The sequence below is a fragment of the Tinamus guttatus genome, unplaced genomic scaffold (assembly GCF_059628265.1).
Source record: "Tinamus guttatus ecotype Peru unplaced genomic scaffold, ASM5962826v1 Tinamus_guttatus_pri_ptg000639l, whole genome shotgun sequence".
Taxonomy (NCBI): Eukaryota; Metazoa; Chordata; class Aves; order Tinamiformes; family Tinamidae; genus Tinamus; species Tinamus guttatus.
Genome location: NW_028289173.1, coordinates 4,237,385 through 4,251,697, shown reverse-complemented (window position 1 = coordinate 4,251,697; position 14,313 = coordinate 4,237,385). Strand labels below are relative to the sequence as shown.

The 14,313-nt window shown below is 38.6% G+C and overlaps 1 protein-coding gene across 1 annotated transcript; it reads right to left on the bottom strand.

Annotated features, from left to right (window-relative positions):
• Positions 1 to 787: 787 nt before the first annotated feature.
• Positions 788 to 12,059, bottom strand: GALR1 (galanin receptor 1). The gene is made up of 3 exons (XM_010228638.2): positions 11,376 to 12,059; positions 4,631 to 4,696; positions 788 to 1,187 (listed from the first exon to the last, which is right to left on the bottom strand). Exons 1-3 carry the CDS (start codon positions 12,057 to 12,059, stop codon positions 870 to 872), a joined length of 1,068 nt encoding a protein of 355 aa, XP_010226940.1. The 3' UTR covers positions 788 to 869.
• Between the last annotated feature and the right edge of the window lie 2,254 nt (positions 12,060 to 14,313).

Sequence of the window (14,313 nt, the reverse complement as noted above, 5' to 3'; positions counted from 1 at the left end):
TAGTACAAAGGATATATATTGCACATTTAAAATTATATCTTTGTCTTGAAATCTGTAAGTAAACAAAACATGTACATACACTGACACATGTGTGCAACATCTAAAGAAAATCTTCCCTCACGGAGATAAAAATCTTCATTTGATACAACTACATACTTAAATATCATACACAAAGTTTTGTGTATGCAGTCAGGCAAAGCATATGAAGGGGAAAAAAGTCCGTGATTACAGAGTCTGTTACATTAAAAAGGCAGCTAAATATATTTTTAAAAATCCTCTCTAAAGCAATTGCCTTAGCTTATTCAAAAGTTATTTCAATGCAGAATCAGCGCCCATGTTTGTTTTAAGAAAAATTGTCAAAACAAAATCTGAGGAGAGAACAGAAGTTTTACATTTGATTCAATATATGATATTCTCCCCAAAATCACAGCACTACACAATATTTGTTATATTTAAGACAGAAGACTTAGCTATCTCTTCACTTTCATGGAGTAAGATATCAGCAAATTCAGTTCAGAACTACACAACTACTTGTCCATATTACTGTATCTTTCTTCGTAGACACAAATGGTGCACGTTGTATTTGAGTGTTTATTCACTTATGCTTAACGAATAAGAATACAGACATATCACCAACATTTTATTGGATATATCTTTCTAAGAGCTTAATTTCATGAAGATACCTAAGACACAAAGTGCCAACCCAGTTACCTTTCATACTGTTTTTACAAGGATTTGCTACAAACACAATTTCAATATCAAACAACAATCATCATCAAGGTAAAGCTGAAGATAATGCACATTGTGCTTTGTTTCCTAGAAGTCTAGTCCATATAGAGGAAAACACAACATACATCACTTTTTAAAGTTCACACATGTGTACAGTTGGTAGATGGTGGTGTGTCTATCCGACTTTTATTTTCCTTAGCGTCATTCAGAGGTGACTCACTACCTATCTGGCATTTGAAAACTTGTTTATAAGCCTTCCTAAAATTTTCAGAGAGGAACGCATATATAATTGGGTTCACAGAAGAATTGCTGTAAGCCAGGCAGTGTGCAGTTACTCTGAAGAGGAATGAGGCCTGAGTCAGTGGGAATGCTCCAAATTCAGCCCAGAGATGAACGACATGATGTGGCAGCCAGGATATGCCAAAAACCACTACCACCACCAACACAGTCTGTGCTGTCTGAGACAGGGAAAGAAAGCAAAACACAGATAAGCATTTGAAAAAACAGAGCTGCTTCAAAATCATTATTTGTAAAAGCCAAAAAGAGAACTGAAAGACAATATGCTTTAGCATGGTTACTAATGATTTTGCTTCATGTACTTTATTTTGCATTTTGCATATGTAAGCCCTGAAAATTCCATAGTAAGCAGGAAATTCATACTTTTGCTCAGAAGTAAGCTGTAACATTTTTGATTCCCTGCACAATATCCTAGCTTTTTCAGAGAAGTTGTTGAGTCTTCTTCTCTGGAGATCTCCCAAACCCGCCTGGATGCGACCCTGAGCCATGTGCTCTAGGTGTTCCTGTTTGAGCAGGAGGCTTGGACTAAATGATCTCTAGAGGTCCCTTCCGATCTCAACCACTCTGACTCTATGATTTATTCTCTGTAAGAGCTTAACGCAGTCAGATTGATTTTGCTCTAGTGTCTAACCAAGGAGCATAGGCTTTTTTGAAAAGTCTCCCTATTAAGCAATAAATTTCTGTGATGGAGTGATAGAACAACATTCTCAGATGCAACTAGGAAAAAATGACAGAAGTTAGGAGTTTGAAGTTTTTGGTGGCTGCATATTGGTTTTGGTAATCTAGAAAATGAAGTCGGCCAGCAAACACTGAATTTAGAAAACAGTAACATAAAGAGTAAACTTCCTAAATGCATGCCTCCTGACTCCATTCTTATTATTTTCACAAGAAAGGGTCATTAATTTAATTGAACATATTATGATAGCTAGAATATTAGTATAGAATTTTCAGGTCCTGTACAGATTTCTCTAAGGCACAATAGAGTCAAATTATCAATGTTTTCTTTAGCTTTTGTTAACTTCTTCAGAAAAAAAGCAGTTAGTACTTTGCAATTACTCAACAAATTAATATTAATATTTCTCTAACAGGTACAGCTTTCAATTAAACCACTCTACCAATATAACCCTAACACTAATTCCAAACACACTATGTTATGAATTATTAAAATTACTATATTAGCACTTTACAAAGTTGATTTTTTAGATAACTTAGTCATTTCTTCATTTTAACTTACAAAATTACCTCCAAAATTAACTCATAGTAGTGCCCATGGAGTGATATCAATTTCGGCACAAAGAATGCCTAGGCACTTTGCTACTCTGTTGAATCTGGTCTATACTAACTTGAATGCTTAATGTCTGGTGTCATTCAGGCTGATCTATCTAATCCAATATGAGCTAACTTTTAAATGAAAAGAAGATTTACTTACTGTGAATTACAGGACAAATAACTGATGACAAATAATGTTGCTGGTTAGCTAAATTTCACAACAGAAAGCAAAGGACATTACATCTACTATAAATATAATTTGTTTAGCCTAAAAAAAACCTGTCTTCATAAATATCTGTTCAGCCCTCTTGAGTTTAGGTCAGTACTAGCTAACAAGTTATAGAAGAAGAAATATTTTCTCTTTCAGCTCTAATCACACACAAAAAAAGCATGTAAACAAGAAAGTAAAAGTACTACTAAAAGCAGTTCATTCTCTGATCACTTCAAAGCATTAATATTCCAACTGAAAAGAAATTACCATGGTATTGTTATTGCATGAGAACCATATTACCTCAATTTGTTCAAAATTTTTAAAATTACACCTGGGAAATCACTGATTCTCAATAGAATGTATAAGTGCAACTGAAAGCTGAGGTTGACCATGTGTCTTTTAAAACTATTGTGCTTACAGTATATCATACCTGAAAAATAACTAATTATGCATAATGGACTGAAAATCCTGGCAACATCTGTTTTTATTCCATTATTCCTCCTGAGCCTAATTTCAGGGCTTACCTTCATATCGTCATCATCACTATAACTTGCAACCAAGGTAACATTAAAGGGCAAATCTTGTTTACCTAATGAGATCTTGCTTAGGGTTTCTTACTAGCAAGCAAAAAACAAATAAAATTTTAGTAGTTATGACTTTTATACTGTTTTCTTCTTTTTTTGTGAACAAACAGGAGAAAAGAAGCAGCATTTAAATATGTTTCTATTTTTCTTTTTTTTTCCTCTCAGTCATATGACAAATTATTTTTAAGATTCTACTGTTAAATTTTTACACAGATTTGAATAAAGTTAGAAATGAAGAATTAGGCCTGAAATACAGAATAAATGTTGTATTCTTAGCACAAGAGTGGAAGAAGAAATATACAATAATCAAAGCACAAACATTAATGAAAACTGAGTTGCTTTAAAAACTGTGAGTTAGGCCTTAGGATCAGAAACTTACTTTTGAAGTAAAAAATCTTTTGTGTTTCTTTCTGTTTGGTTTCCGAAGTAAGGAGCGCCCCAGTAATCTTGGACATACCTGTAATGCTTTCCTTTGCAATATGCAAGGCAATTCATAAGACGGATCTGGCCTTTATTTCCAATTTCAATATTTAGTACATGGAGAAATGCAAAGGTATTTCCAGTTTGACAATTTGACAATAACTTACCTGAGAGGATGGAAATATATAAGACCACCTTTGAGAACCATACGTTTGATAAATTAGGTCCACATTCATATACCTTAAGCATTCTGCTGAATCGGGGACATATTGCTTTTAATTCTAGGAATTAAATGTTTTTTTTTTTTCCCCAAAAAAATAGAGAAGGCATAAAAAATAGATTACATATTCACTGATGAGACCATGTATCATTTGCATTGCAAAGAGTTTGCACAGCCATATGGTAACTGATCAGATCAAATGAGCTATACCCTTAAGGTTTTTTCTGATTCTGTGTTCATAAACTGACAAGTTAGTCAAATGATTACCGTGGTCAAAACTCCTGAAAAATCAGAACCAAATTATATTATCGGACAAATTCACTATATATACACATATTTCAACTATTCTTCTATATTGCAAAGCTAATACGCTTTAAAGCCCTTTCACAATTCTGCTTACACCCAAGAACAATCATGAACATGCGAGAATAAAGAAGATTTTATGGAAAATTATGGAAGAACTGCAGAGTCAGAAAGTCTCCTACGAGAGTCCTAATCATGAAGTACAATACTCTTTATTTGGAAGTCAAATCATATAAGCCATAAATTCTTCATAAAAAATTTAAAAAAAAAAAAAAGTACAGCATGAATTTTACAAGGAAAAATGCTTGTATGGCAAAAGAAACACTTATATTAGAAGCAGGCAGTCTCTCAACGTCTAAATTTCAGGTGTTCCAAGTCCAGGAAACATGGACTTCACGTAATGACTTGATCCACTGTGATGAAAAATTTAGATCAAAAAAGATTTTAATTTTGTTAAGTTCAGGGAGACACTGAGTATGTCATTAAATACAGATATTTCTCTCCTTTATATCTTTGGAAACAAATAACAGTACCAAGTTAGCATACCCATAAAACTAATATATAAACATATAGAAATTGGTAATGAAAGCGATCTACCTTTTTCTTGGATGCTTCTGACTTCTTTGACATGTTTCTCAACTTTTTATGCAGATGATTAAGAACCTGAAAAGATTAATTTGCATCTTGTATTTCATAATTTTCTGGAATTCATAAAACATATTTGAGAGTATGTCTCTGGCACTACATGAGTTGCTTACAAACATTGACCCAATTTACCCATAACAAAAGTGAATTTATATGAATTAACAGATATGGAACACACCGCCTCTGAATTTGTGCATAAAAATAGAGCTGCACCATACTACAAATACATATTACAATGAACAAGGCAATAAATAGAAACCTAGACTGCTTAGGTTATTATTATCATTCAAGTCTTTAATATCTTTCAATTATCAATCATTCTTTTTTTTCATAAAGACGTCAGTGTTATTAATTTAGATTGACCTTTACCGCATATAACATAAAAAGCGTATGTTTTGAGTCAGAGTTTTTCTGAGTCACCTGCATATTTGCTTTCTTTCGATGGATGGTTGGTTAAATAATATGGTTGTTAGCCGTATTCGATCTTCAGAAAGAAGCTTGGACTTTTAAAAGTAATTTATACTATGATACATGTCACATAGGTTTGACCTTTATCAACAGTTTGAAATTACTTGTGAATTTCATAGATGGGTTTTGCTGTTTGTTTGTTTCTTAAATATGGCAAAATTACTTGTCCTCCAACAACAGCATTCAAATTTTAATGTAAACTTAAGATTTGGGATAGTGGATATCAGGAACATGTTCTTTTTTATCTGCAGCTATCATTAACTGAATTTAATATACAAATGACGTGACTTGTCAAAGGGGGGGAGAATATGTTCTTCAGCTGAATGTGTTACAACTTGTAAACCATCCAACATCAAAAACTGAGATATTTAATTAAACTTAAAAGTTTAATTAAAACATGACAAAAGGAAATGTTTATATGTAATGTAGAGTCAGATTACAGAGCCCAAGGTTCTATGATGACAATGCTGGTCACACTTAACACAGCTCAAAAATGATTTGAGAACAGTTAATAAATATGAGCATCCAAGATTAAAGCAAACATGCAATTAAAAATTTTTGACAGAATATGACACTAGATTTTGGCTTAGAGGGTGATTTAACAAGGTTGGGAACAGGGTAGAAATTCCCTTTCATCATTCAGGGAACTTTTCTCTGTTTTCTTTCAAATGCCTGTCTAACCACTATCAGGACAGGATACTAGATAAGAAAACCTACAGATCTCATCCCACATGGCATTTATAAGTCTTAGAAACATGCATAACATTTTAAAATAAAACAGGATGGTATTTGTGAATGATTGTGGCTCGCCAGTGGGTTCAGTTTTTAAGTGACTACTCTTATCTACCTGGGAATCATAAATAAAAACAAATAACTTCTTTTGACATAGTTTAATTAGAAATGTAATTGATTTCTGCATATCTGTCTATGTGAAAGACTCAGACCCGCATACATAATACCACTTTCTATTCTGAAACAGTAGTCAAGTACTGCTAGGCAAACCTGAACTGGTTTTCTCTGAGAAGAGGCCCTTCTTCCTTGTCCATGAGGTTATAGGATAGGGCAAAAGGGCAGAACAGTCCCCAAGATCTAGCAGAGGACCACTGGATCCACTGGTTCTGATGTTCTTCATTCTCCTGCTATCATTGTGTCAGTGACAGCTGAATTGAAGGGATCAGTGAAAATAAAATAAAATAAAAAAGGAGGAAAAAAAGCACGGTGAAATTTTCCTCCCTGCTTCACCCAGCATACATACTCCCCCCTCATATAACTTAAAAGGAAAGGCTGCTTCTACTGGACTTCTCCAAAGCCTGGCTCCTGATGTGCTCTCAACTGAACTGTGTTTCTAGTCAGAGTCCAATACTAAAGTTGAATAAAACTTATCCCAAAAGTCAGAACTGAAAAATCCTTTTTTTTTAAGTTATAAGCATTTTTTGTTGTTGTTCTGAAACTCTGTTGCACACTTGCATGACATATCTCCCTCTCTCTCCAGTCCAAAGGGAAATACAGTAGTCAAGGCAGTTATTTTGGACAATTTGTGGGGTTGTGAAGATTTAGAACCTTCCAATGAATCCTTCTCAACTTTCCCTCTTTTGGGGTCTATACATATTTCATAAAATAAATACAGGCTGCCTCTACAGCAAAAACATTCTAGCCATGCATGGTAGCATACCAGATGGTACACAAAACAGCAGCATGAAACATAGGCAGAATTTAATTATCTCTCAACAGCAGTGGAAGCAGTAGAACTCAAGAGAGCACTGGAAAAGCTGTGAAGGCATATTAAGGGTTATGTTTGTGTACAAACATAACAAGGGCAACAAGGGCAATCAAAGACCTCTCTGCTAACAGCCCTGTTTGACTTGCTTCTTCTCTGGGCCAATGAATAATCTAGTGTTTCTTCAGTAGTTATTTTCACTTCACCTGAATGAATAATAATTCTTTATTTCTATATGTGCCACTTTCTCTTGTCTCAGGCGGCTCACCAAAGGAACATGTAACTCACAGGATGAAATACTCACCTTACCAAAATACAAGTACACAGTGTTTCCTAATAATATTGTATATCTCAAAAGAATTCAGCCCTGTGGGAAAATTTACTGTTTGCGTGAACCATTCCTAACTACGCCTTTCATATACCTGTTGATGAGAGATTGTATCTGGCTCTGAGAAGGAATACCTTTTTTTCTGGAGATGCAGATGGAGTTCTGCAGAAGAAGAGTTAAGTTCTTGTGAAAGAGGATATAAGAAAAGTTGTATGATCAAAGAAACAAAAGAAGTTGCATGGTAGACAGCACTATCAAAACTACCTTTGATCACATATTGGAGGATTTGGATTTTGCCTATCAGGAGATGGTTATCTTTTTGTGGGTGGGTTGCAGTTAGTTGCTGTGGCCTTCCTTCAGATGGTGTGAGGATTACAAATAGGCTCTAGAATAAACACTGGGGGACTGTGACAAATCAGGATAAAAAGGAGATTTTTCAATAAGTAAAAAAAAAAAATCTTAAAGCATTCATGTCTTATTCATGCTGGAAATGTCTGTAATTATCCCTACATGTCAATCAAAGAATGTAAATGATTGAAATCTGCACTGTTTGAAAGCATATTTCCTATCTGGTAATATATAATCATTCCACTCACTACACCTGGATTACTCCTTAGTTCACCCATTTAAAATCATGCATGAGGAAAGCCTGCCCAAGATGACTACCTATGAAGAATGAACCACTTGTTTAACAAAACCATAAAGTGGACATTACATTCTGGACTGTATTTTATAATATGAACCTGATTTAAATTGAAGTGCCACTGCCTGCAATCCATTTGTTAAAGTAATGCTGCTACTTCTATTGTCACAACAGATGTTTCCCCCTCTTCCATTGAGTAGTGTCTCTAATGTGTCATAGCCTTTTTCTTTTCAAGGTAGATGAGCACTCTCTATTAAATTTTTTTCTCACAGTAAAATTTAAGGTATAATGTCTTAAGCAAAGAACCATATAAGCTTGTATTTTATGGTGAGGCTCCAGCTTTTTATGTTTATTATTAAACAACTCTATAAATCATATATTACTTTCCTGGATTCAGAAGGTTAAGAATAATGAGTAGTAATGGAAGAAAATTTCCTTAGTATTTCTCAAGCTTAAAAGAAAAAAAAAGGGGGGAGGGGGAGGATTCAGGTTTTAACATTAGATATCTGTAAGAGGAAATTATCTTAATCATATAATGATTCCCAAGATTTTTGAAGTTTGCTGATGTTTTTAAGTGCCCAACACACAGGCCTGAAACGGGCTGGCCATTTAAGGAGTGAAGCCTCCTATCTGGGAACTCAAAAAAAGAGATACCCAAAATCAGTTGTCATCTTGCAGTACCCTGGCATATAGCAACTGTTAGAAGCTCACTGTGAATTTTTTATCACTTTGGTCTTTAAAAATGGATTACTGAACAAATGTTACAGCAATGTTGCAAAACATATACACATGCAAAACATATATACATATACAGAAGAATTTTTTAAAAAAATTAACATAGTGACAAGCCATTTCATCCTGTCTGTAGTATGAGGTGCTGTGAGTAACTCAATAATCACTACTCCTCTGGCTAGAGAAGTAATCTTCTTTAAAGAGCAGTCTGTGAGCCCTCGAGGCAATGAAAGATAATTTCTTACAGATCTGTTTTCTTGACCATGTTCCCAAAATGAAGTTTCTCCTATACCAGCAGGCATTATGTACATTGCTTTTTCTGTGTGGATTACCTGATGTTTAGTAACACCTCAGGGCAAACTGACTCTCCTTAAAAAAAAATATATATGGACAGTTTCTTTTCACAAAATTAGGAAAAAATCATTCCTTCTGATATCTCCATTTCTATCTCAAATTTGGCTGAAACTCACTTATAATACTTGTGGTAGAGAGGCAAAGGATAGCTGTACACACTTGATACAGAGCATCATCTCACAAATCTCTGCCTTAAAAATGCATCATATGAGACAGCCAGCTCTGATTTTGTGGAAGAACACTTAGGAGTATCTCAAGATTTCTCTAATTTGTAACACTACTGTTGCTTCCTGCAGAGAGATCCTAGTAAAATATGAATCTCTCTCCTGACATAATATAAACAAAGAGGAAGAGAGTAAAGGAACTCAGCTCCCTATTATGATTCCTAAAAAAAAAAAAAAAAAGAGAGAGAGAGAAAGAGGGAGACTTTCAGAATTAAAAGCTAAAAGTTCAGTTTCATTTTGCTTATACAAGAAAAAAAGAATTGCCTTTAAAAAGTCTGGAAAAGGCAAATAGAGAACTGCATCTCTTCTTTGTCTAAATCAACTTTATCAGAAGATTGTGTAACTTGGCAGACCCAGAGTTCATGAAAATCAGCCAAGTCCCTAATAACCTCGTGCATTTATCTTCATACTTCTGAGGCTATTACACAGCATGTGTATGTACTGAGCAGCCAAAATTATCTAGTATATTTCATAGTATTTTAGCAACATGCATAAAATCTCCCAATGACCAACTTCGATTGATACCTCTGACAGGAGCAATGGCCTTGACAAAACCAAAAGTCCAACTCTGATTTTCAATTGCCATCATTCTCAGTTTCTCCTTGACATTGTCCAGTGTGCTAAAATGTTGCAACTGAAGATTTAACAGTGGTTCTTAATGAGGACAGGAATGAGCCTTCATGCTGTAGCATACAAATACATTCAAGACCCTCCCACAAGGCACATTTTTCAGTTTTGTTGACCTACAGGAGATATCTCCTAGAATTCATCCTGTTAGGCTGGATACTCCAGGTTAATGCCATGGCAGGCAGGATCACACACACAAACCAAGCAGGAGTGAGATCCTAGTGTTGCAGCAAATTAGGACTGATTTTTTTAGTGCGACTTACATTGACCTTGATCTTATTAACTTATTCTGGGCATGTACTTCACATTTGGAATTTTTGTTAAATTACACATTAAGACAGACACATTACACCTTAAGAAGTATGTTAAGAAAACATCTGCTTTTCTATGAATGCACTGCAAGAACATGGTGTGTTCTGTTTACTAAGCTTATATTTCATTTAAGCACATTTAAATAAATCTTTACTTTTTCTATAGGACAGGACAGTCCTATAGAACAGGACAGTCATAATTTTGAAAGACTTGTTTTCAATGTTCTTTTGTGTATCTAGATTAAAAAGGCTCTGAAAATGAAGATGTTTTAGCTTCTAAGACTATAAACAGAAATTCTTAATGTTTGAAAAGCCTTTCCTGCGCACATTCAGGAGCAGAAAGATTGTTTTTTTCATTGAAGAACTGTCTTTTTAAACATGCAAGCAGCCCTTATGTGCAAGAGCAGACCTTTCGTCTTGAATGTAAGTTACTTCCCTGGCCACAGATAAATCCCGCTACTAGAGGGCTGGTACAGGGGCAGTCCAGGAGGACCTGCACACAGTTTGGCAAACAGCAATCTGTAACCTACACCTGGTTATCAGCAAAGGGTGGGAACTGCACCAAAGGCTGCAATTAACAGTAACAGAGAATGTGACTGTTTCTCATTGGAGCAGAAAAGTCCTCATTACTTACTGTTTCTTACTGTTTTTTCCTGCCTGGGTCATTGCTTCCTATCATTACCTGCCCTTGCTGGAGGCAGAGCTAAATCTGCCATTTGCTTCAACTGGGGGAAGAGGGAGCTCACAGAGACTGGGCAGCAGGGTGATCTTGTTACTCCTAACACCTTGACTGGATTTGTCCAAATTGGTGGGTTCATACTAGTTCCTATTTTTTTTTAATTGAGTGAGTTGCATTTGAAGGTATCACAACACTTTGCCTGAAGCCTGAACAACTTGTTGCTTGGCTGCACTTTACTTGAGTTTAACTCCTTATGCGCAAAGCAAGAAAATAAGAGTTACGTTCACAAAGAAAGCAGCAGGACCCTGGGACTTCTTAGCACTTTGAGCAAGGGAAATCTGCCAGAGGCTACCCCAGCATTTGCTTGCACAGCCCTTCTGCCCTCACCTTTCTGTGTCCCACAACACAAGTGTGCTCCCAACTTATCCCTCAGCTGTAAAGCTGCTCTCACCTCTTGTACAAACTACACTGTGTCCTGCTGCATCACACCACTGTTGACACCTGACAGCTCCCTGTCCGTCCACACACCCAGAGATGTCCCTACATCCTGGGCAGGCTCTATGGACACCCACAACTGCAGCTCCACACCACCACCCTTACCCATCTCACCCCACCTTGGCGTAGCAGAAGGAGATGAGCAGCAGCGGGAGCAGGTAGCCAAAGACAAACGTGCAAACCACATAGACTTTCTTGTGGCGTGGGTTGGGCCACTGGTCCCAGCAGAAGGTCTCGTTGCTGACATCGCGGTGGAAGAGGCGCTGGTGGTGTGCCACAGGCGAGGCCATGGTGAAGGAGAGCGCCCAGATGAGCCCCACACCCAGCAGCGCGTTGCGGGAGATGCGCAAGGTCGAGGAGCGCCGGGAGTGCACGATGGCCACATAGCGGTCCACGGACATGGCGGAGAGCGTGAAGATGCTCACCAGCATGGAGACAGTGAAGAAGTAGTGGGTGAACTTGCAGATGAAAGCGCCCAGCACCCAGGTGGGCAGCACGTAAACTGTGGACTGGAAGGGGACGCAGAAGAGCAGGTAGGCCAGGTCGGCGATGCTCAGGTTGAGGATGAAGATGTTGGTGGTGCTGCGAGGCTTGCCAGGCTTGCTCCGCGCCAGCACCGTGATCACCAGTGAGTTGCCCAGCACCCCAAGGGCGAAGATCAAGACGAAGACGATCAAGGTGATGAAGTTTTCAACGCCGATGCCGAAAAGGGGCTTGCCCTCTGCCTCGGTCAGCGCGGACAGGTTGAACTCGCCGGCGCCCGAGTGGTTGAGGAGCTCCGCGGGAGCCTCCCGCAGCTCCATGCCAAAGTTTCCGGGGGCGGGAAGCGGGGACACCGCTCCCGGGCAGCGGCCACGCGCCTCTCCGCGCCGCTCCGCGCCGCTCCGCGCTGCTCCGCGGGGGCGGCCGCCGCCGGGCTCCCCGCGCCGCTGCCGGCCGGGCGCGCAGCGGCCCCGGCCGCCCCCTCTGCAGCCCCGCGCGTCGCTCCGCGCCGCCCCGCTCCTCTCCGCGCCCCTCGCCGCCGCCTCCGGCCGGGGGAGGCGCTCCGGCCGCGCCGCCGGGTCCTGCGCGCCGCCGCCCCCGGCCCGGCCCGCCCCGCGCCGCGGCGGAGCCTCCGCGGCTGCCCCCGCTGCTCGCGGCGGAGGCGGCGCGCGGGGCGGCTCTCAGCTACCGCGCTCTCTCTCTTTCTTTTTTCTTTATTTTTTCTTTATTTTTTCCTTTCTTTCTGTTTTTTTTTTCTTCTCTCTTTTCTTTTTCCCGGCGTTGCTGTTAACGGGGACCGCACCACTATGTCCCGCGGCCGTGGGCAATGTGGCCCCGCTTGGCTGGGTTCCCCCACACGGGTGCTCCCTGGCCGCAAAGGCCAGTGCTGGTCTGACTGCACCCCCCTCCCGTTGGTTGCACCTCGCCCACAGGTTGTTTTTTTTTACTAATTATTTGTTTTAGTAATTATTTCATAACACACCTTAGTTCACGGGACAAGAAGAGGTGGGAGATGTTACTCTCGGGGCAGGGAGAAGTCTGGCCATCTTTCATGTTCAAATCATTAGCATGTGTTTCAAAACCCTGTCACCCTGTTATTATATGTCACTTCATAGCTGAGGAATTCAAACTCGGAAAGCTGCAGGGACTTCTTTAAGGTGCCAGAAATTGCATGTGCACATATACCTTGTTAACGAAACGGAATCCCTTGATAGCTCTTAAACATTTGTTTTCAAATTACCAATCAGCGAGACATGTCTGATCGTACTGACATCTTCTCTCTGCTCTGCAGGGATTACCTTTCCTGCTTATTGTTAAAAATGCGTGCACTTGTGATGAAGAGTGCTTGCGGAGCAGACTGGTGATGGTTTACAGCGAGGAGAGAATATGGATTTTCAGATAGCCTCTTTTACATTTCCTATTTACTCAAGAGCTCCAAGCTACTGTACGGCAATTTTAATGTGGGAACAGTGGATACAAACAGACTTGTTCAGATATTCTTCCCAAATCAATGAGCTTTTGTTAGCTTATTTTGCAGTCTGCAGTTTGAATGTTTTTTCCTGTGTTTCTATATACTATTTACATAGGGACATCTCATCAGCTGTAGGTCAGATGAGTCTAGAGCGATCAACTTCTGCACATCTAGATGTGAATTAAACCTACAGATAATCTGGTCTATTATGTCCAAAGTAGAAAATTACAGGAAAACACAATACATTTCCAGTAGACTTGAGAAACTTTTGGGTTGAACTGTTTTGTTTATCAGTTCAGAAGCTCAGTTCAGAAGATACAAACATGTTAAGTAAAATAAAGCAGTAAAGACTTCTAAAAGATTTAAAGTTCTTTTTTTTTTAATGTGTGCATACTATATCTTTAAATTGACACATTAAATTATTGTGAAAACTACTAGCATATGCTTCTGCTCTTGAAAAGGACCGAGAATGGACATTTCTAAACCTTCGTAAAATTCATCAGATATTACATTTTGAAATTACTTTGAGTAGATTGTCAAAATAAATGGAAGTATATATACATTTTCTTAGTGTCACCGATGCCACTCTGAATTTCTTCACAGGGTAAGATGTAAGAAATCTCCATTACTATTTGCCTTTTTTGTTGTCTCTTGTTGCCAGCCATCACTCTTTCCTAGCATGCTAGGAGTGAAACCCTAGCTTTGCTGAGGTTGGTGATGACATTGCATTGATTGCAGTTCTCCATCTGTACATGCCTCTTTGCCTGTAAAGTGACCGAAGAATATTAGATTGTTTTGCAAGCAACTAAGAAGAAGTGGTTACAGAAATAAAAGAGGTTTCAAGAAAAAGTGACTTAAAAAATCATCTTTTTTTGTTTGGCTAGGAAATCTGTCTCTGTCACAGGTTATCGTCAGATTCGCAGCTCAAGTTTTGCTTTTCCTGGTGTACATCGTAACATATAGTACTTAACAGACTATCTTTGAACATTAGAAAAAAAATCCAGAGGGCATAAACATGTTTTAAGTTTTCTTTCATTGGAAAAGAGGCTGATAGAGCTACAGGCTTATGCTTTTACATTAATGTTGACAGCACTCAGGCTGGC